Raw genomic sequence first — 24,394 nt, 5'->3', positions numbered from 1 at the left:
GCCCCAGCCATCAGCAGCCAGGCCACCTTGAGACCCCCCGAGCCCCCCTGGTGGACACGGCCCTGCCCACCAGACGGCCAGGATGCAGCGCCGTCCACCCGTGGGGCTGGGCGGGCACTGGGCCTGCCCTCCAGGGAGGCTGCTAGGCCAGCCTCGCCCACCAGAGGGAGACAGCCAGACAGAGAAACCAGAGTCTAAACTGGACAGCTCCATGTAAAAGAAGTCAGAACATTCTCTAACACCATACCCAGAAACACAAACTCAGTGTGGATTAAAGACCTACAGGTAAGGGTGGCAACTGCAGAACTACCAGAGGGAGACAGGCAGAGCTCCCCTGACGCGAGTCACAGCAGGGTCGGACCCACTTCCTAGAGAAACAAACAGGACTTAGAAGCTTCTGCACAGAAAAGGGAACCGTCGCAGGCGGAGACAGCCCACAGGACGGGAGGAAAGGCTTACAAACAATGTGACTGACACGGGATTAGTCTCCAAAATACACAAGCAGCTCCTATAGCTCAGTACTGGAACAACAAACAGTCCAATCAAAAAAACGGGCAGGAGGTCTATATAGATAGAGAAGGGGATATGCCTTCTTTCCCCAAAGAAGACATACAGACAGCCAAGAGGCACAGAAAAGCTGCTCAGCATCACTGTTAGAGAAATGCAAATCAAAACTGCAGTGAGGTATCGCTCGCACTCCTCAGGATGGCCATCATCAGAAAGCCTAGAAACAATGCTGGGCAGAGAGTGGAGGAAAGGGAACCCACCTCCCGTGTTTGGTAAATTGGTGTAGCCACTACAGAGAGCAGTATGAAAGTTGCTTAAAAAGCCAGAAGCAGAATTACCGTAGGACTCAGCAGTCCCACTCCTGGGCACATATTTAGAGAAAACCATAATTTTAAATGTGCAACCCAATCTTCACAGCACTACGGACAACAGCCAAGGCATCGAAACGAGGGGTCAGCGGGAGTGGATGAAGACCACGTGGAACATACGCACTCTACAGTGGAAAACCACTCGGCCAATAAAATCATGCCATTTGTAGCAACATGGATGGATATAGAGATTGGCTAAATCACAAAGATACCTGTCACTGCTATGTGAAATCTTTAAAAAATGATACAAATGGACTTACAAAATACAGACTCACAGATTTAAAAAACATGGTTATCAACGGGGAACGAGGGGAGGGATAGATGCGGAGTTTGGGATTAACACATATACCTGACCACATACCTAACAACCAATAAGGACCTGTGTGGTCCTGCTGGGACTGGTATGGCTCAGGACTCTAATAACCCAACAGCAAAGGAATCTGAAGAAGAAAGGGCGCCCGCAGACGTAACTCAGCCACTCAGCTGTACGCCTGAAACTAACACAGACTCAGCCAATCACGTGCTGTCTCACGCCGCCTCAGTCTTGTCTGACTCTGCGACCCCACGGACCGTAGCCCACCAGACTCCTCTGTCCAGGGGGTCCCCCAGGCAAGAATACTGGAGTGGGTAGCCACACCCTCCTCCGGGGGTCTTCCCGACCCAGGGATCGAACCTGCCTCTCTCAGGTCTCCTGCACTGGCAGGTGGGTTCTTTACCACTAGCACCACCTGGGAAGCCTAAACACTACCAGTTCAGTTCACTTGTTCAGTCGTGTCCGACTCTTTGTAACCCCAAGGACTACAGAGTCAGACACGACTAAGCGACTGAACTGATGAGCTTTTTGGCAAACGCTATGTTCCCATATAAAATAAAAATCACAAAAAGGAAACCACAGTCCTGTACCCCGCAGACCCGGCCCACCCGGAGCAGACCAGACCCATCACCACCCCTGCTCCCCGGGACCAGCTGGGCCCCAGCCCTGCACGCTAGCAACCAGCACGAGCTTCAGGATCCCCCAGGCCCCCACCTGACCGTCAAGAGCCGCCCCCCCACCAGTGGGCCCCCACTCCAGGACCAGCTCCGCCTGCCTGTAGGAGCACCACCACCCCAGGCCTGGCTTCCCCGCCCGTGGGTGGGCGAGGCCCAGAGTCTCCTGGACCCGACTCCGCCCCCAGTGAGCCGGCACCAGCCGGGGGCCCTAGGATTCTGGAAGCGGCCACCGCGCGACCAGACCCCGCTCACCAGAAGCATCCACACGGCAAGGCCGGGTCCCCCACCTGCCCACCAGAGTCCCCGTCAGCGCCCAGGGAGAGGGGACGCCCAGGACACTCCCCCCTCACCCAGGTCGAGAAACAGAAAACAAATGGCAACGCAGACAGGAGGAGCCGGCGGAGGAGCATGCCCCAGACAAGGAGCAGGACAGACCCCAGGAGCAGACCTGAGTGACGCGGGCCAGGCCACCCGCCGCAGGAGTTCAGACCGGTGACTGCGGGATGACCCGGAACTCGGGGTAGAAAGACGCGCAGGGCGGTTGAGAATTTCAGGACAGCAGCAGCAGCAGCGCGTTAAACCCGAGGGCCCTTGGATGGGTAGCCTTGGGTGGGGGTGTGGGTGTCCGCCGTGAAGTGGGCCTGCACCCATGACCCCAGCACCGGGTTCCAGCCCAGACTGCGCCTCTCCCCGTCCCTTGGCAATACTGGCCCTGAACCCGGGGGCCAGACCGTTCTGATGAAGACCCAGTTCCCGCAGCTCGGTTCCAGAGGGCACAGGGCTCTGCGGGGCCCCGGGAGGTGGGCCGTGGACACACCCTGGACAGGAGCCCTAACCCTAACCCTAACCCCGGACAGGAGGCGGGCGGGGATGGGCCTCGGGCTGGAGCGAGACCGTCTGCGGAACACACTTGGGAGCCGACGGGCTCGGGGGATGGGGCGCAGGTGGGCGTGCAGATTGCTGCCTCAGCCACGGGGGAGCTGAGGTGGGCGGGGAAGCCCCAGGTCGGGGGACCAGGGCACCTTCCTAACCTGTCAGAAGGCGGGGGCCCACAGAGCGTGGTCAGCCAGGAGGCCCACCGTCTCTGCAGGGCGTGCCAGAGTCGAACAGACAGACAGATACGACAGCGTCAGAAACTGTGGTTTATTAGCGTTAGCTGTGGTGCACGTCGGCCCTGCACTAACTTTGCCGGATACATGGGGCCGCGCTGACAGCGGACATGTAGGGAGGTGGCTGAGCCGTGGGGGTGACAGCAAACCAGGAAACCGCGTGGAGAAGTCGCTGTGGTCCTAAGGGCGGGTGTTAGCGGTCGGTGAGGGGGGACAGGGGCCTGCGGGGGGGATTCGAGCACCAGGGCCGAGGGGACACGGGGGTCAGCACCCCGTCCCCACCAAGAGTGGGCCCAGGGGGCCGGGACCCCCGGTGGCCGCAGGCAGCATCTTCTGGAAAGTCCATCCGCACAGAACCACCTCCCGTGGCCCAGGCGGCCTGCGTGACGGGTCCACACAGGCTCGGCCGCGGGTCCGAGCAGCGCGTCCACCCGCCCCTCCCTGGCCTCAATGCTCCTCCCGCCCAGGGCCAGGCACCTGCGGCCTTGCCACCTGTGTACATCCGGCTTCCCTGCACCGCCGAGGGACGGGAGGGCACGGCCCAGGCTCTGGGTTCAGCACGGTGGGCAACCCCAACGCAGGACTCGCTGGGCGCTGCCAGGACGGGGCCCAGACACGGCTGCTCACACCCTGACCCTGGAGGGCGAGCCCAGCCCACCCCGGTAAGGGAAATAGTCCCGGATCCGAGGAACGTCTTTCAAACACGGGTGATTCTTTGACCAGATCGCTGAAGGAAGCTGAATGTGCATCTCTGAAAGCTTTCAGAGAAAAGTCCACGCGGCGAAAGACTCCGGGTCAGACCACGTGCCCGCCGAGGTGCCATGCTTCCGCACGAGGCGCGGCGGTGGCCAGGTGTGGGCTGGTGCCTGGCGTCTGCGGCTCCTCCGCCCAGGAAGACAGCGGGCGGAGCCCTCTGGGCATTTTCTACGTGTTTTTCGTCCTCCGGAGGAAAACAGGGAGATGAAGCCCTCTCCAGGAGCCCACGCAGCTACTTCGCTGGGGGGCATGCTCTGGCTCAGCGTGCGGTGGGGGGCCCTGGAATGGAGGCGTTGGGCCACCCCAGAAGAGCGGGGTGCAGCGGGCAGCAGCTCCCGCCGCTGGAGCTAATCCCACCAGCCCCATGTCCGGGGGCCGCGCCTTCCCTTCCCGAGGCTCAACGCCCCCACCACGCTCACACGGACAGCAAAAGCACCCCCTGGGCGACGAGGTCCCCGATTACCGCGCCGGTCAGAGCAGGGAGGGCCGAGGGCGAGGCACCAGTAAGCGGCTGCTGCGGGCGACCCTGCCGCCCTTCTGCTGGGGCCTCGGGCGGGGCACCGCCTGGGATCGGCTCCGGCCACCGGAAGTAGCTCCGCGGCGCCGCGCCGTCAAGACCCCCGCTTCCCGCCCACGGCCTCCGCATCTGAACAGACGTCCAGCACAGCGGCCCTCGGAGCGGAGCGGCAGCTGAGCAGCCAGGGAGCAGCGGCCGCCCCACGCGCCCGGGAGGGCGGGGCGGGGGTCCCCTTCCCACGCCCAGGCCCCCGCCCCGGGGCTCACAGAGCTGACGCAGGTCAGGGTGGGCCCGCGGGCACGCCAGTCAGCCCTGGGCAGTGGATGCCGCCCCGCGTCGGCCCGAGGGGCACAGGCAGGGCGGTGGGAGGGCGCCCTCCAGTTATTGCTGGGGTGGAGGGGGCGGCCCTGGGATCCTGCAGGGCGGGAGAGGCGGGGCAGGGCTCCCTGTGGCCTCAGGTCTTCCGGCACCTTCCCTGGAAAGTGCCGTGACCTCCAGTTTTTGCATAAAGTGTCCACCGTTTAAGGCAGATCCAGCGGTGGACAGCCTGACTGACGACAAGACTGTCTGAGTCAGTTGTGCTAGGGATTCCTCGTCTGTGGGGTGTGTGTGTGTGTGTGTGAGCATGTGTTAGCCACGTCTGAGAAGCCAGCCCCTGCCCTTCCTCTGCCCGCTTCCCGACGTGGGCCCCACAGCCGGCCAGGGGGCTCAGGGGGGGCACCCCACTCCTGCCACCGCTGTCCTTTGCGAGACCCACGTGTTTATCTCCCGGAAGACGGAGCTGGTCACCTCGGGAAGCTCTTTGTGGAGGATGTGGTAGGCACCTTCGTAAATCTGCAACCGGGAGAGACGGGCAGTCAGGACCACAGCGGGTGACGAGGCCTCCAGAGAGGACCCCTGCTCTGCGCCCAGGCCTGGTCAGCGGGCAGTCTGCAGATGGACGCCCCTCCGTGATCCCAGGCCCTTTCCTTAGACACCGTACCGCCCGCCGCCACCCCACCCCGTCTGCGCTCCTCTCCCGGCGGGACCCCAGCCTTCCGACCGCATTCCGCCCGCCCGTGTGGTGGTCCTGGCAGCACACAGACCCCCTGAGCTGCAGGCTGGTGTGGCCGCGGGGTAGGGGGCTCTGGCCTCCTCCCTCCACGGCCCCCCGGAGCCCTGTCCAGGCCCCAGGCTGTGGGAACGACCCGAGGGTGGATGGCTCAGAATCTACATCTCCAGCCCGACCTCCCTCCGGACTCTCCATGTGTGTAACCACTGCCTCACTGCCATTCCCGGCAGTTTCGAACAGGCATCTTCAGGTTTCTTTCGTTGACTGCGGTAAAATCACGGGACAGAAAACCGACCTCCTCAGCCACCGCTGCGTGTACGGTGGGGGGCGCTCGGCGTCTCAGGAGGCTCTGCAGCGCGCTCGTTCTGACGGCCGGGACCCTGGCCCCGCTACACGCCCGCCGTGCCCTGCTTCCTGCCCCCTGGCCACAACACGCGCTACTTTCTTTTTTCTGGCCAAGCTGCATGCCTCACGAGACCTTAGTTCTGCAACAGGGCCCCGGCAGAGAGCGCCCAACCCTGGGGCCGCAGCGAGGTCCCTCCGCTTGCTACTGCGATGACTGTGGCCAGCCCTGCTCGTTCCCTGGGGGGCGGTCGCACACGCCTTGTGCTCTTGTGAGCCGCTCGTTTCACTGAGCACAGCCCTCCTCAAGGCGCGTCCACGCACGCGGCAGCAGGAAGTTATCAGAGCCCCCCGCCCCCGCTTTCCGAGGCTGAGTAAAGTTCTGCCGTCGGGATGGGACTCCAGTGGGCTCATCGGTCAGCCCTCTGGACACCGGGCCCGCATCCATCTCAGGGCCGCCGTGAACATGGGGGTGCAGACCTCTCTCAGCCCCTGCTTTCAGTCCTCTGTCCCAGTTTCAGGCACATCAGAATGGCCCTCGCAGTCCCCAGGGCCGCCTCCCCCAGGTACCATCTCCTTCCAGACCACCCCCTGTCCCAAGGTCATCTGAGTCCCCCTCTGCCCACGGGCTGACCAGGGCTGACCCTCGGAGCGGAGCTGGGGAGGGGATGGGTGGGCAGAGGACTCGGGGCAGAGCCGAGCTGCAACCCCGGCCCCCGCGGCAGGCGCAGCACCGCGGGGACCGCCTGTGTACCTGTGACCGTGCAGGTGGCCCCAGACCAGGTGTCCACGCGGCCGTGCCCACGGGGAGGCCGTCAGGGGTGGGAGCCACGCACGCACTTGTCCTGAGGCTTGTCTGCCCCGCCGACCGCCCAGAGCCACCTTCAGGCTCGGCCGCCACTCGGTGTGGACACGGCCCATGGGTCCGCTCTCCCCCCATCCCTCCAGCCAGCCAGCTTCCTGGTCTCAAGGGGAGACACTCGGGGGCTTCCCCAGTGGAAACACCTTTCCGTCCTGCTGTGCCCACCACGCAGACGCTCCCCGGGAGTGAACGGCCAGTTGGTGCCTCACCGGCGCCCGGGACGCGCCACCCAAGGGCCGGCCCCCTGCCCTCTCTGGCCCGGGGCGGCGGCAGCTGCTCACCTTGAGCGTCTTGTCCTGGCTCTTGGCCGACTCCATGAGCAGGTAGGCGCCCCTGCTGTCGCAGAGGCGGTCGGCCGAGCCCTGCAGCAGCAGGAAAGGCAGCGTCAGCTTGGGCATTGCCCGCTCCACCCGTGACACCGCGTTGAGCAGCTGGACGCCGAAGCAGACTTTGAGCCCTGCCCGGCAGACCAGGGGGTCCGCGTTGTAGATGTCCACCTGCGGGGAGAGGGGCGTCTGTCAGACCCCAGGGAGCCACCCCCCACCCCTGCACGGCCCCGAGCGCCTCAGCTTCCTGCCGGCTGGCCCTGGCCCTCCCGTCCACGCCCGGGGCCCCCAGACGGGCTCAGCCTCAGTCTGCGCCCCTTCCCGTGAGCACGTCACAGGCTGGTGTCGATTTCACGCGGCAACACCACGGTTGGCGCGGGTCTGCGTCTGAGTCTGTCTTCCCTGACACAGGGTCGCCGGAGCGAACAGACCTGCTGAGTCACTGGGGGTTGGTCAGTGCAGGGACGGGGGCCCGGGGAGGGATTGGGCTTCATGCAGTGGCCGCCTGGCATCCTGAGAGGCCCGTCCACTGCCCTGTGACCCAAGGCCACAGCCACCCCTCTGCCGGACACGCCAGGCAGCTGGGTCCACCCTCCTGAGCCATCCACCTTCCAGGACCCCTCTGACACTGGCTCTGCCTGCAGCTCGGGACCTGAGCCAGCCCTGGGGGGCGCCCCGGCCTGCCCCGCCCTGTCTCTCCGCTCACCTCCGAGGGGACAGCAAGGGCCTGCTTGCTGGAGCAGAGACGGGCAGGTGCCCACAGGACTTCCTTGGGCGCCCCCAGCTGCCTGGGCTGCTCGGAGTGGTCACATGGCCGTTTCTGGTCAACAGGAAGCGAGGTGTGTCCAGTACCCAGGGCGGGAGCCCACCAGACCACATCCTGCCTGAGCCGCTTGGCACCTGCCCACCGACCAGCCTGCCAAGCCCCTCAGGGACGCACCTCTGGGTTAATTGCTCTGACAGCCTAAGTGGCTTCCTGTTTCATGCCCCTTTCCCATGCCTAGGGCACGGAGGCTCTGCGTACATGCTGATCGGCCCTGTGTAGAGGCCAACCCGTCCTGTGTACACGCCGACCCGGTCCTGTGTACACGCCAACCCGTCCTGTGTACACGCCGACTGGCCCTGTGTACATGTTGACCCGTCCTGCGTACACGCCGACTGGCCCTGTGTACACGCCAACCCATCCTGTGTACACGCCAACCCTATCATGTGTACACGCCGACCAGACCTGTGTACACGCCGACCCGTCCTGTGTACACGCCACCCCGTCCTGTGTACACGCCGACCGGCCCTGTGTACACGCCAACCCATCCTGTGTATATGCCGACCCCGTCCTGTGTATGCCCTAACCCGTCCTATGTACACGCCACCCCGTCCTGCGTAAACGCCGACCCGTCCTGTGTACACGCCGACTGGCCCTGTGTACACGCCGACTGGCCCTGTGTACACGCCGACCCGTCCTGCGTACACGCCGACCCATCCTGTGTACACGCCGACCCGGCCCTGTGTACATGCCGACCCATCCTGTGTACACGCCGACCCCATCATGTGTACACGCTGACCAGACCTGTGTACACGCCACCCCGCCCTGTGTACACGCCGACCGGCCCTGTGTACACACTGACGGGTCGAGACCTGGGTGTCGGGAGGGCAGGCCCTGGGGCCAGCCACCACCAGGCAGGCGGAGGGGGCGGCCAGGAGGGCAGGGCAGACCCCCCACCCCCACACAGGGCAACAGGCTCAGAGGACCAACCCCCCCTCAGGTAACCAGCCCGCCCAATCCCAGCAGCCTCTGCTTTCTGAGGTCCTAAGACTAAACCCACCAAAGGTTTGGTGCCCTGCATCCCAGGCATGAGGCGGACGGCGACCTCCCCACCAAGGCCAGGCCTGCAGCACCCGAGCAGCTGGCATCCACCCCAAACCCCAGAGAGGCCTTCACGGGGGACCGCGTTTCCGTGACCCACTTCCAGTCATCATCAGAGTGGTCAGGCCTCGAGGGGGGCTACGAAGCAGCAACACGGGGGTCTCTGAGGGCTCAGCCCGGCCCGTGCACACAGGCGTCCCGGCTGCCGTAACCCTGGGGTCCTGCAGGCGGGGACGTGGGCAGAGGCACGTGGACCCTGCCTGACTTCTCAGAAAGGGAAGGTCGCTCAGTCGCGTCCCACTCTTTGCAACCCCATGGAACATACAGTCCATGGGATTCTCCAGGTCAGAATACTGGAGTGGGCAGCCCAGCCCTTCTCTAGCGGACCTTCCCGACCCAGGAATGGAACCAGGATCTCCTGTGTTACAGGCGGATTCTTTACCAGCTGAGCTGTCGGGGAAGCCCCGAGGCCCTGGCTGTTCTGCAGCCACTGACCTCAGGGACTGGCCTCTCTGGGACTCAGAGATGTTCTCACCAGAGTTGCGGGGGGCAGAGGGCAGGGAGCAGGGAACATGGGGGCAGGAGGGGTGGTGAACAGACCTCTACGCAGGGCACCGGCTGAGCCAGGCCCCCATGGCCGCCCCTGCACAGAGGTCCATGCCAAGAGAGGCTCCCACGGCTCGAGGCTTGTTTGTAAGGCACTGGTGGATCCCCAGCTGCTGGGAACAGACAAGTCTTCTGTGGGGATAAGCTGTGCATGGGGGCGAGTCGCAGGGCAGGACCGGCCCACCGGAAGTGACAGCCAGGTCTGGAGGGGCGGCGGCGGAGGCCAGGCCTGTCTGCAGCCCTGGTTACGATGAGTACACCACCCCAGGGCAGCCAAGCCTCCCAGGACGTGGGCGGGCGGCCCCCTGGCCGTGTGGGCAGGAGTCACGAAGACTATGGGAGTGGGGGCCCGACCCTCAACGCAGGCGCACAGAAATGTCAGGTGGGGTGGCTGTCTGGAGCGGAGCCCCCCGCAGACGTGGGCGGGAGCAGGGCCGGCCCCTCCTCAGCCCCCCGGGTGCCCGGAACTCGCCATACGGCTGGCCAGCGTGCATGTGAACCAGCCAGGAAGCGCTTGGAGGGCGTCCCGCCGCAGCGACAGAGAACACAGACTGGGTTCTGGAAGGCAGACCGCCTCGGTGCAGGACTGGGGGTGCTCCCGGCGGAAGACCAGGGCGGGGCTGGGGGGCTCCTGCCGTCAGCAGTCAGAGGTGTGTGGGCGCCAGCAGCTCCCCACGGCCCCCCCTGGTCGCCTCCCCCGCCGGCAGCCTTGGCCGGAGAACTATGCAGAACATCCACGGCTTTTCCGAGTGGGAGGGACTCACGGCGTTCTGAGGAACCCGTGGTCGAGGGTGGAATGCTCCGTGTGTTGGTGGGGCTCGAGATGTGAGGGCAAACACAAAAAGGCTGAGGGGCGGCTTCTCTGTTTCCAGGATTTTAGTGCCAGGAGCTTGGAGGGGAGCATGGTTTAGTCGCCCAGTCGTGTCTGACTCTGCGACCCCATGGACTGCAGCCCGCCAGGCTCCTCTGTCCATGGGATTTCCCGGGCAGGAGCAGAGGGGTTGGGTTGCCATCTCCTTCTCCTCCAGGGACCCAGGGATCCAACCTGCGTCTGCTGTGCCGGCAGCTGGGTTCTTCACCACGAAGCCCGACACAGGTTCAGGATGGGGAACACATGTGAATCCATGGCTGATTCATGTCAATGTATGGCAAAAACCACTACAACACTGTAATTAGCCTCCAACTAATAAAAATAATTGGGAAAAAAACATAGGTTCAAATCCTTAAGGAACAGCTGCGAGTCGAGTCCCTGGGGAAGGGGCTTGCCCTCTCTGGGCCCAAGTTTCACGAGACGGACGTTCTGGAGCTGTGGCAAGATGCAGGGTGAGAAGACCCCGCGCAGCGGGCGGTGCTGAGACCACGCTGGGGGTGTGTGTGCATCTGCGGGTCCCAGGCTGTCAAGTTGGGGCGTCACGCCGCCCGCCCTGGCTGCCGCAGCGAACCCCGAAGATGGGAGCACGCCAGGGAGCCCGCGTCTGCGCCAGCCTGCAGCCGCTCCCCGCGTCCCGCTTCAGCAAGCCCGACTGGCCGTCAGTGCTGGTCCTCGGGCCTCACGGCTGCCGGGCTCCAGGTGAGACGTCCCCAAAGAAGGCGAGCCTTAGGAGCCGACTCTGGGTCTTTGAGCTGTCTGCTTCGCCTGTTTCCCCTTGCCCGCCCCTCGGCGCTGCTATTTTTAAAGCTTGGCAGAATGTGGAAAGGGCAGCTCCCAGCGCCCGCCAGCAGGGGCTAATCCTCTCTGCTTCCTGCTTAATCCAACCGGAGTCCAGGCTCCGAGTCTGCCCGGCGGGGAAACTGAGCAGTGTTTCTGGGGAGTCCCCCCGTGGACACGTGACGCTGTGTGACCGTGGATGGGGACGCGGCGATGGGCCGCGAAGGGAAGCCTGCCCGCGAGGCACTCACCCAGATGCTTCCGTTTGGTGTAGGGCCTTCGGGGACATGTTTGTGATTTCACAAAGGAGACAGAAGCTCTGAAATCTCCTTTCAAACTAAGAGTGTTTGGAATCATCTTGTGATCTTTTTCTCCTTCTTTGACTGCATACCTGCAGGTGGTGAGATAACTGGATGTTTCCACTCTAAGCTCTCAAAGGGACACGGTCCCCCCGCCTCCCCGAGCCCACGCCGTCTCAGCACAGCTGCTGCTGTTGCTGCTCTTCACTCACTCAGTCGTGTCTGAATCTTTGCGACCCCAAGGACCGCAGCACATCAGGCCTCCCTGTCCACGACTAACTCTCAGAGCTTGCTCAAACTCATGTCCATTGAATTGATGATGCCATCCAACCATCTCATCCTCTGTCGTCCACTTCTCCTCCTGCCCTCAATCATTCCCAGCATCAGTGTCTTTTCAAATGAGTCAGCTCTTCACATCAGGTGGCCCAAGTATTAGAGCTTCAGCTTCAGCATCAGTCCGTCCAGTGAATATTCAGGCTTGATCTCCTTTAGGATGGACTGGTTGGAAGACTCTCAAGAGTCTTCTCTAGCACCACAGTTCAGTTCTTCAGTGCTCAGCTTTCTTTATAGTCCAACTCTCACTTCCATACATGACCGCTGGGAAAACCATAGCTTTGACTAGATGGGCCTTGGTTGGTAAAGCAATGTCCCTGCTTTTTAATATGCTGTCTAGGTTGGTCATAGCTTTTCTTCCAAGGAGCAAGTGTCTTTTAATTTCATGGCTGCGGTCACTGTCCACAGTAATTTTGGAGCCCAGGAAAATAAAGTCTGTCACTGTTTCCATTGTTTCCTCATCTATTTGCCATGAAGTGATGGAACCGGATGCCATGATCTTCGTTTTTTGAATGTTAAGTTTTAAGCCAGATTTTTCACTTTCCTCTTTCACTTTCATCAAGAGGCTCTTTAATTCCTTTTCGCTTTCTGCCAAAAGGGTGGTGTCATCTGCATATTTGAGGTTATTGGTATTTCTCCCAGTAATTCCAGCTTGTGCTTCATCTAGCCCAGCATTTCACATGATGTACTCTGCATAGAAGTTAAATAATCAGGGTGACACTATCTAGCCTTATGCACTCCTTTATCAATTTTCAACCAGTCTGCTGTCCCATGTCCAGTTCTAACTGTTGCTTCTTGACCTGCAACAGGTTTCTTGGGAGGCAGGTAAGGTGGTTTGCTATTCCCATCTCTTGAAGGATTATCCACAGTTAATTGTGATCAACACAGTCCAAGGCTTTAGTATAGTCAATGAAGCAAAAGTGGGTGTTTTTCTGGAATTCCCTCTGTGCGTACCAGAACCCAGGAGGAAGGAGCAGTGACCCCAGAAGACAGGGAGCCAGACTTGCCTGTGGGGCTCTCTGGCAGAGGCCTGCCGCGGGGTCAGGGTCACGGCAGCAGTAGTCCTGGAGGAGCGGTGTGTTCGCAGAAGTCCTCCTGGAGGAGATCAGGACCTGTGGACCACAGAACTGGGCCGCCGTGGGCCAAATGACAGGGTGGGAGCACAGCCCCACCTGTCAGTGGACAGCTGGATTAAAGATTTATTAAGCAAGGGCCCACCCCTCAGAGCAAGAGCCAGAATCCCCCACAGCCAGTCCCTCCCATGGGAAAGCCTGCACAAGCCTTATCCTTCTCCATCAGAGGGCAGACAACGAAAACCACAGTCACAGAAAACTAACCAAACTGATCACGTGGACCACAGCCTTGTCTAACTCAATGAAACCATGAGCCATGCCGTGTAGGGCACCCAAGACGGACGGGTCATGGTGGAGAGTTCTGACAAAACGTCCACTGGAGAAGGGAATGGCAAGCCACTTCAGCGTTCTTGCCTTGAGAAGGCCATGAACGGCATGAAAAGGCTGCTGCAGAAATCGGAGGTTTTACTGGAAACTGCACATTTGAAACCGAGTCATCCTTTGGCTGCGGCAGTTGGAGGCTCTGCCCACAGGCCTCACCTCGCAGGGATCCTGCACACGGAGCCATAGTCCCCAGCACCCCTGCCCGCCACACGGGCCGTGTGAACCAGGAAGTACCCGTCAGGAGCCCCACGCTTGTCAATCCCAGCTGGAAGGACACGCCAAGCACGGACTTTGGAATCTGCTCCAACTGGCTTGCAACCCTGGACAGGCTGTTTACCCTCCGAGCCCCAGTTTCCTCATCTGTGAAATGGGGTTCATGTTGGCCCTGCTCCTGCCAGGACTGGCTCTAATGCTGTGGTTCTCACCACACAGGTCTGCCTCTTGGAATGAACATCTTTCTTTACTCAAATATTCTCAACCCTGGTGGGTCAAATGTGGCTCCAAGATGGGGGTTTGGGAGGTACTGCTTTTAAAATTAAATTCTAATTCAAACAGGGTGTGGACGACTGGGCGGACTGCCTCCCTCTCAAGTCCCACACAAGCCAGACTCATCAACAAGTGGTTTTCAAGGCTGGGGAGCTGAGCCGTGGCCTGAACATCCCTGCCTACACGTCTGGGGTGACTCCCATCCAGCTGAGTGGCTCAGAGGGCCGGGAGGCCAAATTCTGTCATGATGCCAGACCCCAAGGAAGCCAGGGCTGTCCGGCAGCCAGGACAGCCCAGCTCAAAGTCCTGACAAAAAATGGGAAACTGAGGCAGGAGATGATCCGGCAATACACTCTCGGTGTCCAGGGCACCGCCTGTTCACAGGCCGTGAGCCTGCGGGGTCCCACCCCCCCAGAGAGAGCTCTTAGGCAGGCCCCAGCACCTGGGGAGCCTCTGTCTGCCCTTGCGACACAGGCCGCTGTGTGGGTGAGGACGAGCCAGCCGCCTGGCCCGGAGCACGAGGGCCCATCCTCGCAGGCTGGGGACGAGGTGCTGGCCCTTCACCGGAGGGGTGGGGGCGTGATGCCCTGACCAACACCGTCACAGACCACCCTGGCCTCCACAGGGACCCGTGGACCCGGGCGCCGGCCTGGCCCGTGGACCCGGGCGCCGGCCTGGCCGGAGCCCCCTGGTAAGCCCTCCAGCCTGGCCGCACGCACCCTCCCGCCCCACAGGGGGCTGTCCTCCTCCGCTCTTGGGCCACGAGCTTGGGCAGGGTGACGCCGCCCCCGTATCCGGGACAAATAATCGACTGTCCAGGGGTAAGAACCAGCCCTGGGACGCGGCACAACTTCTGAAAGAGTGACACAACAAAAAATGATCAGAATTGAATGGAAGCAAGACGGCAGACAAGCCTCGACCTCAATCCTCAGCCAACAAGGGAGACGACACATCCAGAGGCGCCATGACAGTTCAGTGGCGACAGGCCAAGGGGGGCGAAATACCCGCCCCTTCCCCGAACAGCGGGAATAAGCCTCCCGCTCATTAGCACATGGAATGACCCAGCCTGTAAATCTAACCACGCCACGTGTCCAGGCCGCACTCGCCCTCTGCGAGGCCCACACGCTGTCTGTGCTTCTGTCTGAATCTGAACAGGCCCACGTCTCACCCATCACTGTCTCTCCCTGAATTCTTTCTGCGATGAGACATCAAGAACCTGAGCCTCATGAGGTCCTGAAACCAGGCACTGGGTTTGGCTGGGTTTGAGCCCCGGCCACGTGGGTTCGAGCCCGTCTGAGGTTCACGGTTTCGGGGCTGCTGTTGGAGGGCTGTGCTGCCTCTCCACTGGCTGCTCAGGTAAAGCTGCTGGAAGCCAGCTTCGCCTCCACTCAGGGGAAGTCTGGGTGGGAATAATGCCAAACCAGGGGACACACGAGGTGGGGGCAGAGAGAGATGGTGGCGACTAAGATGCCGAGCCCCTGGATCCAGCCATGGCTGAAGCCGTCCGTTACATTCACCAACAAAGCCCCCTCACTGCTGAAGTCATTCTGAACTGGTTGCAGTCACTCACAAGCCTAATGACACCCGGCTGGCTCACACACGCAGCTCCCCCCAGTCAGGGGCTCCCACACGTGGGCACAGCTCGGAGAACCACCGCCCGCCCTCCCACCAGACCCCGAAGCCAGACGGCGCCTCACGCCCCTCCACGTCCCCGCCACCGGGCAGAGCCTCGGCGGAACGGCGGCAGAGAGCCGCAGCGAGGCCAACGCGCGACTCCCCCAGGCCTGGGCCGTGGCCGGCTCCCCCCACCAGCCCCAGCCGCCCCCGGTTCCTCAGAAAGACCCACCTCCGTCTTATTCCTCGAGAGCACGCTGGAGTCGATCCGGCCCAGGGACATGTTCGGCAGGACGAGGTTCAGAACTTTAGCAGCGAAGACCTGGACACGAGGCGAGGCTACAGTTAGTGCTGTGGGACCCTCACCTGGCCACCCCGCGGGCTGCCTACGGTCCGCTAAGGAGAAGGACACCCCAACGGGCCGTCAGCCGGGCCTGATCCTGGGCCGGACACCCAAGGGCCCCTGCTCGTCCCACCCAGATGGCCTCCCAGGTCTGGCTTCGGTCTGGGCGGGGGCGGCCGGGTGGGGACAGCAGGGGCCGTCTGCTTCCTTGCTGCTCCCGATGTGTGCGGCCACCTCCCCGGACCACACCGGGCGGTGATCTCGAATTCCCTGCGGGAGCAGAAGCACCCAGGCACCCGAGCTGAGGCAGGACGCACCCTGATCAGAAGGCACCGCTGATTGTCTCGGGGCAGGAACCACCACCAGGCCGAGCAGACGCGGGGCGGGGAGGGGCTGCACACGGCCGGCCTGTCCCTCGGCTGCCCACGGGGTCGCCAAGGCACCTCCACACAGTAGGCGCTTAACACAGGCTGCCCCAACGTGATCCGGACTGAGGCCCAGGCCGCCCCCGCGCCCACCCCCCAGAGCTGCTACTTATCCAAGAGACGCGTCAACCGGCTCACGCGTCTGCTGGGGGGGCGGGGGCCGTTTCTGTTTCCGCAGACGCCCAGGGAGAAAGACGCTATTTCCAAGGCGAGCTGTGAAACGCTGAGATTAGACTCGCTCGGAAAGCGGGGGGCGGCGAGTCCCAAGTCTGTGCGGCTGTCACAGGGCCGACGGGGGTGCCCCTTGGGACCCAGTGATTGCGGGGTGTCGGCACGGTCCCGGGGGCTCTCCGTCTTCTGATCTGGACACAAACACCCTGAGGGGAGGGCTGACCCTCATTTAAGAGACGCCGCAGGCTCAGCGCCACTGCCCGCGGCCGGCTGGACGGTGGACAGAGGCCTGGGTGCGGCTGCCCCCAGTTCCCGGTGACCGAGAGGCCTGAGCTCACCTGCCGTCCCCCCAGCACTGCTCCCTGAAAGCTCTCCCTCCTTGACCATCAGGAGCCTCACGACCTTGCGCACAGCTGGGCCCCAGATGGCCGGGGACCCACGAGGCGACCTCTGACCTCATGGCACCCCAGGCTCGGGCCCAGGCCTCACGCATGTGGGCCGGCAGCCTCCACGTGCCGGACGTTCGCCCACCCGGCCCCGAACACCCACGATCTAGCCTGGAGCCCCGCGTCAGGCCTCCAGCCACCCGCACCCATCGAAGCGTCATGGGCTGAACAGGACCCGCAGAGCAGGGTCAGGGGTCAAGCTGGGGGTGGGCCGGCCCCAGGGACGAGTACAAGCCACGTAGGGCTCGAATTCCAGGAGGGAAGGGACTGGCTGCTTCTGTGCAGACAGGACGGCCTGTGGGTTCCTGGATTCGGGGCTCCTCTGCAGGCCTGACCTCAGGAGCTGAGATCTGTGCTTCCAAAGGCCAGAGTGTGTCAATGAGGCAGAAACACGAAGGTAAAGTGCCCCGGGCGCAGAGAGAGGGGACACCCCGGGCACCCCGCCTTCACCAGGACCGCCCCATGGGGGGGTGGGCTTTCGGGGCGCGCCCCCCCAGTGGTGGCCCGAGGGCGTCATGCGGGAAATGTAACGTGAGGCCCAGAGTCTGCTGAGCTGCTCCGAGGCTTCCTGCTCTTCCTGACGACCCGCCACAGCCCCCCAGGACGCAGGGGCTGCGGGCCGACTCTGCACGTGCCCCCGTCACACCTGGGCCCCCGGGAGCCGCGTGCGATGGGACCAGGCCAGCTGCCCCCCAGGCACGTCTCACTGCCTCGTCCAGCACGGCCTTTTCAGTTCAGCTGCCCCTTCACTCTCCCTCCCGGGACACCTGGCCGTGTGCTGGCGAGGACTGCCGCCTGGAGCTCCCGGTCTCCCCAGGAGCTCTGAGGTCTCCCCCCGAGCCCTGTTCCTCCCACCTGGCTACTGCACCGGGCAGCCCCCCCATCCGGCCCCTCCCCTCCTGACAGTCAGCAGCACGCTCCACGTGGGGCCGTGTCCCCGACCCCCACGGCCCGGATAGGGACAGGACTGCACCAGGCCCGCATGCGGCCCTCCCCAGGAGCCCAGAGTGAGAGGCGGGCGCCACCCAGACCGAGCTCTTCTAAACCAGCGGAGTGTGTTCCGGCCGCGCTTCTAACAAGGCTCAATTGGGCAGAGACGAATCTCTGATGGCAGTAAGGTCCCAGCTTAAAAAAAAACACCTGGGTGCCTCTTGGCCTGCTCCCCACAAAACCAGAGAAGGCGAAACGCCGTCTCAGGGGGGAGAAGCTCGGAACTGCCGCCCAGCACACGCTTTTTAAGGGTTGGCTTGTTTCTTTAGCCTTTTCATTAGGAAGAAAGAGAGAGAGTGGCTGACTTGTGATCAAGGAAGCTGGGGTTGAGGAGGGGCCCCGAGGTCCAAGGCGAGGAGGGAGGCAGGGGGCTGGAGAGAGCCCGAAGACCCCAGGCGGGGAGGATCAGTTTGTCCAGGTCACTGCTGATTGCTGCTGTCCTCTGCCCCAGCACCGTCCACCGAGAGAGCCCACGGCCACCGGGAGGAGGGGCGGGGCAGCGGCTCACCCACAGAGAAGTTGGCATCCGGGATACAACAGCTCTTACTGTCAACTGCAGCACTTCTTCCAAACTTTTTGGAGGCTCCTGCGGGCGCGTGGAGAGAGCCCCGGATCCCGCTCAGGACGGGGTGACCCGGCCACGGCCCCGGGAGGAGACCCCCACCCTCATCAAGAGGCCAGCGGGCTAAGGCAGGTCCATGCAGCTGCAGAGCCCCGCAGGGCACCTCAGCGCTCACGGCCCAAGGACAGCCTGGGAGCCGAGACCCCAGCCCTGGAGGAGGAGGCACTGGAGACGCGAAGCTGGGCAGGCCTGCATCTGACCTCTGGATCGGAACCCAGAGAGTCTGCGGTCCTCAGTTTCTGTTTGGAAGGAAAGTTATGACCAACCTAGACAGCATATTAGAAGCCAGACACATCACTTTGCTGACAAAGGTCCGTCTAGTCAAAACTATGGCTTTTCCAGTCATGTATAGATGTGAGAGTTGGACCATAAAGAAAGCTGAACTCCAAAGAACTGATGCTTTTGAACTGTGGTGTTGGAGAGGACTCCTGAGAGTCTCTTGGACTGCAAGGAGATCCAACCAGTCCATCCTAAAGGAAATCAGTCCGGAATATTCACTGGAAGGACTGATGCTGAAGCTGAAACTCCAATACTTTGGCCATCTGATGCGAGGAGCTGACTCACTGGAAAAGATCCTGATGCTGGGAAAGATTGAGGGCAGGAGGAGAAGGGGACGACAGAGGATGAGATGGTTGGATGGCATCACTGGCTCTATGGACATGAGTTTGAGCAAGCTCTAGGAGTTGGTGATGGACAGGGAAGCCTGGCGTGCTGCAGTCCTTGGGGTCGCAGAGTCGGACACGACTGAGCGACTCAATAACAAAAAAGTGCGGACAGCAAAGTGAAGCTTGAAGGGCTTCCGGGAGGCGTCCTGACACCCGAATCCTCCAGGGAGCACCCTAACGGCCCCCAGAGGGGGCCCCCCGTGCGACTGGGGGGACGAGCAAACCCCGTGTCACTGAGTGGGGACTCCAGGAAGCAGGGGGAACCCCGACAATCTCAGCCTCGAAGAGGACCAGGTCCATGCCCGCGAGCAAGTGAGCGAGCGAGTGTCCCTGGCCCACCCCTGGGGGGCCCGTGGGTTAACGGCAGGCCCTCCCCTTTGAGTGCCGGGGGCCTGCACAGCGCCGTTATTGATTCCCAAGGTTCTAACAGCTCCGGAGACCACTCTGAAGCTTTTGCAGCTGAAAGGCTTAACACGAGGAAGGTCATACACAACTGCTCGCTTCCACAGCAGTGCAGCGGGCTGGCCTGGGCGCAGGATGGCATAGCTGGGACAGAGCCCGGAGGATTCCTGGGGGCAGCGAGCAGGCAGTGAGCGACCCCCAGGCGGACAGCAGGAAGCTGTGTGCCTTAGGGTGGGACCAAGGCCTCTGGTGCACGCGGCGGCCAAGTTCGGGGGGCCAGGTCTCGAGCCAGCCACGCCCCAGCTCCCGGTCTAACTGTATCTGAGCTTGATGACCGGCCCTCCCCCGGCCCCTCCCGTGTTCTTTCCAGCCCCCTCCCCTCACCCGCTCCAGGGCCTTCCGGACTCCGGGGACTAAAAGCAGAAGAGCAACACCCAGATGGGAAGCTGATCCCCGGGGGTTTCGGGGGGAAAGGACGTCCCACCACGCCCACTGGCCGAGCCACAGCGCGCGCTGACCTTGAGTGAGACCGTGGCCTCGTCTCCCGTCCGTGGCCCACGCACAGGGCGGTGACGGAGGGGAAGTCACCCGGGTGTGCCTGGCCTGGCGCCTCCAGGGGGGCGTCTAGGAGCACGGGGCGCTCCCGCATCTCCGCCCGGGGCCCAGGGGACAGCCTCTGGCCAAGGGCAGACAGGGCCACCTGGAGGAGCACCCCAGCCCTCACTCGGGGCAGACGTCCAGGGCGACGCCGGTTTTCCTGGAGAAAGAACGGGTCGGCCCGCAGCCCCGCCAGCGTGTCGCCCTGGGGGGACGCGGGGACCCCGTGTCTCTGGGGCGGCTGCGCTGACCCTGACACCTGTCGGGTCCAGGCCTGCTGTGTCTATAAGCTCCCGCTTCCACCTGGATCTGAGCGCTGACGGGGTTCTCCCCGAATCATCCCCCGGCTGCACACACCCCAGTCGGCTGGAAGTGGGGCAGGAACCAGCTGTGCCGGGGCCGCGGGCGGGGGGCAGCCACCCTCCACGTGCCCGCCTGCGCTCCGAGGCCCCGGGGCGGCGTGCCGCTTTGTGAAGGCTCTCCATCGGGACAACGAAACAGCGAAGAAGTCAGTGGCCCCGTCGCGTCTGACTCTGTGACCCCAGGCGCCTCTGTCCAGGGGATTCCCCAGGCAAGAATACCCGAGTGGGCAGCTGCGCCCTTCTCCAGGGGAACTTCCCGAGCCAGGGACTGAAGCCGCGTCCCCTGCACGGCAGGCGGGTTCTTTACCGTCTGAGTCACTGGGGAAACCCACGGGGAACAGGCTGCCGTGAACACACCTCTGACCTGCCCAGGAGCCGTGCACTGGGACGGGAATCACAGACCAGAACCCAGCTCTGCACGCTGCACCCGGCAGCCTCGAGGCCCAGGGAAGGCCCCCCGCCCCGTCCACCTCGGCCAGAAGGGGGGTCTCCAGGAATCTGGGGTCCTGAAGACCGAGGCACTGGAAACCCAAGGACCAGCCAGGTTTCACCCGACCCACAGCGAGCCACACACACCCCGCCCCCACCCCGCCCCTGCAGGACGCTCTGTGTCCAGGTGCCACCCAGAGCCCCCCGGGTCTGAGGCTTCCTTCCGAAGCTGCCCAGGCGAGACGAGGCCAGAGAGGGGCCCCGGGCTCCCGCGCAGCGGACGCAACGCCGACTCTGTGGTCAGGACTGCCCGACCCCCCAGGGCAGTTTCAGGCCTCCCAGACGGGAGGGGGCGCCCCGGGTCCGGGGGCCGCGGGGACTCTCGTGAATCCTGCCTAACAGCCGGGACCCGCATTCCCCTGCCCACGAGGACATCTGTCACCACTGGCAGGGAGAGGTCATGCCGCAGGCCTTGCCCGAGACTGGAGGGTGGCCTCCCGCTCGGCTGCCCCCACCCCGCGCCTCTGTGCCCTTCATCTGAAACCCCCAGGGTCCTGCGCTCCTCTCGGGGCCCTGGCGGCGGGCACGTCACTGCAGAAATCATGCACCGTCCTGTCTGGGGGGACGCCCTTGCGGGGGAGTGGACAGCCCTGGGGGGCAGGGGGTGGACCCGGGCAGCCGAGGGTCCTTTCTAAGCCCTGGGGTCCCGCGCGCAACTGCAGCCAGCGACCTCCCTGTCCCGGGGGTGAGGGCGGGAGCTGAGGGCACGATTCACGCGTGAGCCCGGCACACACCACCCAAACAAGTCACGAATGGAGCCCGCGGAGCGCCGTGGGAGCTCCGCCCGGAACCCCGGTCCTGCTCACTCTCGTCAGACCAGGGCCCTCGGACGGTCCAGCCGCACGTTACGTGATCACGACCAGGAGGGGAGGGGGCCGGGAGACTGACCCCCGGAGCCTCGCCTGGGAGTCTGTGAGTGAACCCATCCTCCAGGCAGTCCCGCCTCTGCCAGGCACTGAAATCCACTGGAGCTGATTTCAGCAAGTTGGGGGCGATTTCCTTAGATGGGAGTAAAACTCAGAGGAGCTAGCTGTGTGTGTCTCCTCCTGGGAGATGCGAGTAAAGAGGTGTTCTCTGGCTGAGCCCTCAGAGGGGCCCTGGTTTCTCCTTGGCTCGGTCCAGCCCCGTTTCAAATTGCTGAGACTGTTTCCACTGGACACCCACCTGCAGGGCCGGGATCACGGCTGTGGCCCTGGGCTGCAGGAGACAGCCCTGGTGCCGGGTCCCCAGGGGCCCACCGAGGCCTCGGGGCAGGGGCCCCTCCGCCCCGTCACGGGCCGCGAGGCAGGGGGCGCGCCGCGTCCTGCGGGGATGGCCCCCACCTCACTGCCCCCTCTGCTCCTCTGAGAGTCCTGAGCACTGACTCGGGGTGGCAGCTGCCCCCCTGACCCCGTGTCAGGGAGAGACTGACCCATGCTGGGGGAGACGCAGGGCTGCCTGCCACCCTCACCGGGTCTCAAGCCTCTGAAACCTGGGCCCAGATCAGGTCAGGATCCCACGTCCACGATCCGCTGCGCCCAGGCCGTGCTTCCTCAGGGGGCAAAGCCCAGCGCACCCCACTGGGAGCACCACGAGGACCATCACGGCCAGAAAAACGCCCTCAAGGAGCCACGTGGGTCAGAGCCGCGCGCTCAGCCATGGACAGCTGCGAGACCTTTCCTCCTCTGAACGTCCACCGAGAAACGTGCACGGACAGGAAGCCAGTGTTTTTTTTGTTTGTTTGTTTGGGGGAAAACCACACCTGACTGGAGAACTGACTGAATTCCGGCCACAACAATGCTCACTGCATCCAACCTCGTCACGACAGTGGGAGCAGCCCCTTTGCCCCGGACGCAAGCTGTGAGCGCATGCTCAGGGCCCGGGAGGCTTGCCGGGGCTCACGGAACAGGAGGTCCGCTTACCTTGAAAAGCGTCGCCGAGTCTGGATTGGCGACGACCAGCGGGGAGATGAGGACCATGCCGGAGAAGTGGCCCGGCCTCTCCGCGGCCGTGAGGATGGAGATCGCGCCACCCTGCGGGAAGAGGGGGCGTGTGGTGGGTGTGGATCCCCCAGGCCCAGAGCCCCTACCTTGGGACAGGCGCCCTCAAATGCTGGGGGAACTGGACCCGCGATTACTCTATTACACGTGTTTCCCCAGGGTTTTCCAAGCACAAATGTTTCAGGGGATGTAAATAAGGTCCCTGCTTGGGGGCTTGAAGTGCCACAATGACACATTTCTATTTCAAGTCAAAAGCTGGCAGACCCCCAATTCATCCCGTCCGTCAGGCTTCATATGAGATTTAAAAAAAAAATCTGAGGATAATAAGAGAGTGTTACACTTTTTGGGTTTTTTTTCCCAGTTCAGTTAAAGGGCCCAGGAATCGAGGTTCCAAGAAGAATACTTAGTGGACATGGGAGCTGCTGAAGGCGGGTGGCCTTGGCTATTGACGAGGGGATCTGAACCAGGGGGTGAACTCCACACGCTCACGAGCGCCAGGCCAGGCGGTGGCCGGGCGGGGAGCGGGGGAAAGGTCCCCAGGGTGCAGAGTCCAGCAGCTCAACGTCCTCTGCCAGTCCGCGTGGCTGGGCGCCTAAAGGCAGGTCTGGGCTGAGTGCTGCCAGTTTGAGGAGACTCGATGTAAAGATCACAGATGATTTAAAGATTCTGAGAGCAGTCTGTATACTTAAAAGGCAAAAACGATTAGGAATGGCCTGTAAGGACTGCGTGCCGGGGGCCCCCTGTCCTACTGGGAACCGCGTGACTCTGAAACCGGCAGGAAGCACTGCACTTCCCTGACGGCGAACTGAGGGGCCCCACCCGAAAAGGGGGAGCAGAGGTGACCCTGGGCCCTGACGGGAAGGAACGGGTGGGGCAGCCCTCCTCTGGGGCCGCCTCCGGGATGCCGACCCCAACTCGTTTCCTGAGCACAAACTTCCCGGGAGCCCCATGCCCAGCGTGTGCAGAGGGCGACCCCCCTCCATCCCCACCCAGGGGACGCTGGGGACGGCTGGACCCAGGGCCCCCACCGTGGTCTACTCACCATGGAGTGGCCCAGGAGGAAGACGGGCAGCCCTGGGTGGTCCTTCTGCACGGCATCCACGTGCTGTAGCACGTCCCTGATGAAGACGTGGAAGTCGGACACCACCATCCTCTCACCCTCGCTCTGCCCGTGGCCGACTGGAAGGGAAGCGGGGCACAGAACCGGTCAGCAGAGGCAGCGCCCCCGCCAAGCCCGGCGGCCTCCTCACGGAACGACCACCACTCTCCAGGGAGGACCCCCCCCCCCCGACCCTCCCAAGCGCGCTCTCGAGTGTGCAAATTCTCCACCGCCCCCAAACCCGTTTTACAGGTTACGAAATGGAAGCACAGACAGGTTAAGGAACGTGCCCAAATCACACGGCCAGGAAGTGACTGTTCACGCAGCCAGGAGGCCTTCCCACTGGCCACTTCTCAGGAAGAAAGCAGGACGGACACACGGAGTCCGGGTCCCACCGGAGCGGGACCCAGGAGGCCTGGGCGCCCCCAGCTCCTCGAGCCTCAGGCCGTGCGTCGGAGCGCCAGTGTGTTAGCGGGTGAAGGCCGCATCGCGTCCCCTCCCTGCCACCTTCTGGGGACGAGGAGGGGACAGACGCGCACCAGCCCAGGGGCGCCAGAAACGCTCTCCGCGAGGCGGCAGCAGAACCAGGCCGCGCTGCCTCCCTCCTGGGTGTTACCCTCCGCCCGACCCAAGCTGTTCATTTCCCCGAGTCCTTTCTGAGGGTCCCTC

At 63.2% G+C, this 24,394-nt stretch overlaps 1 protein-coding gene across 3 annotated transcripts in view; it reads right to left on the bottom strand.

Moving 5' to 3' along the window:
- Positions 1 to 2,996: 2,996 nt before the first annotated feature.
- The window catches only part of MGLL (monoglyceride lipase), an 89,588-nt gene continuing 68,190 nt past the window's right edge, over positions 2,997 to 24,394 (bottom strand). For 2 of the 3 annotated variants that reach the window (XM_065934041.1, XM_065934040.1), the window contains exons 4-8: positions 23,669 to 23,805; positions 22,549 to 22,659; positions 15,368 to 15,457; positions 6,784 to 6,999; positions 2,997 to 5,081 (exon numbers count right to left, since the gene is read on the bottom strand). In XM_065934041.1, coding sequence (XP_065790113.1) covers positions 4,956 to 5,081; positions 6,784 to 6,999; positions 15,368 to 15,457; positions 22,549 to 22,659; positions 23,669 to 23,805 — 680 coding nt within the window. In that variant the 3' untranslated portion in view covers positions 2,997 to 4,955. The other variant, XM_065934042.1, reaches the window with a different exon arrangement.

This window comes from Muntiacus reevesi, chromosome 4 (assembly GCF_963930625.1).
Source record: "Muntiacus reevesi chromosome 4, mMunRee1.1, whole genome shotgun sequence".
NCBI lineage: Eukaryota > Metazoa > Chordata > Mammalia > Artiodactyla > Cervidae > Muntiacus > Muntiacus reevesi.
The sequence above is the reverse complement of the archived record's forward strand: the minus strand, read 5'-3'. Positions and strand labels throughout refer to the sequence as shown.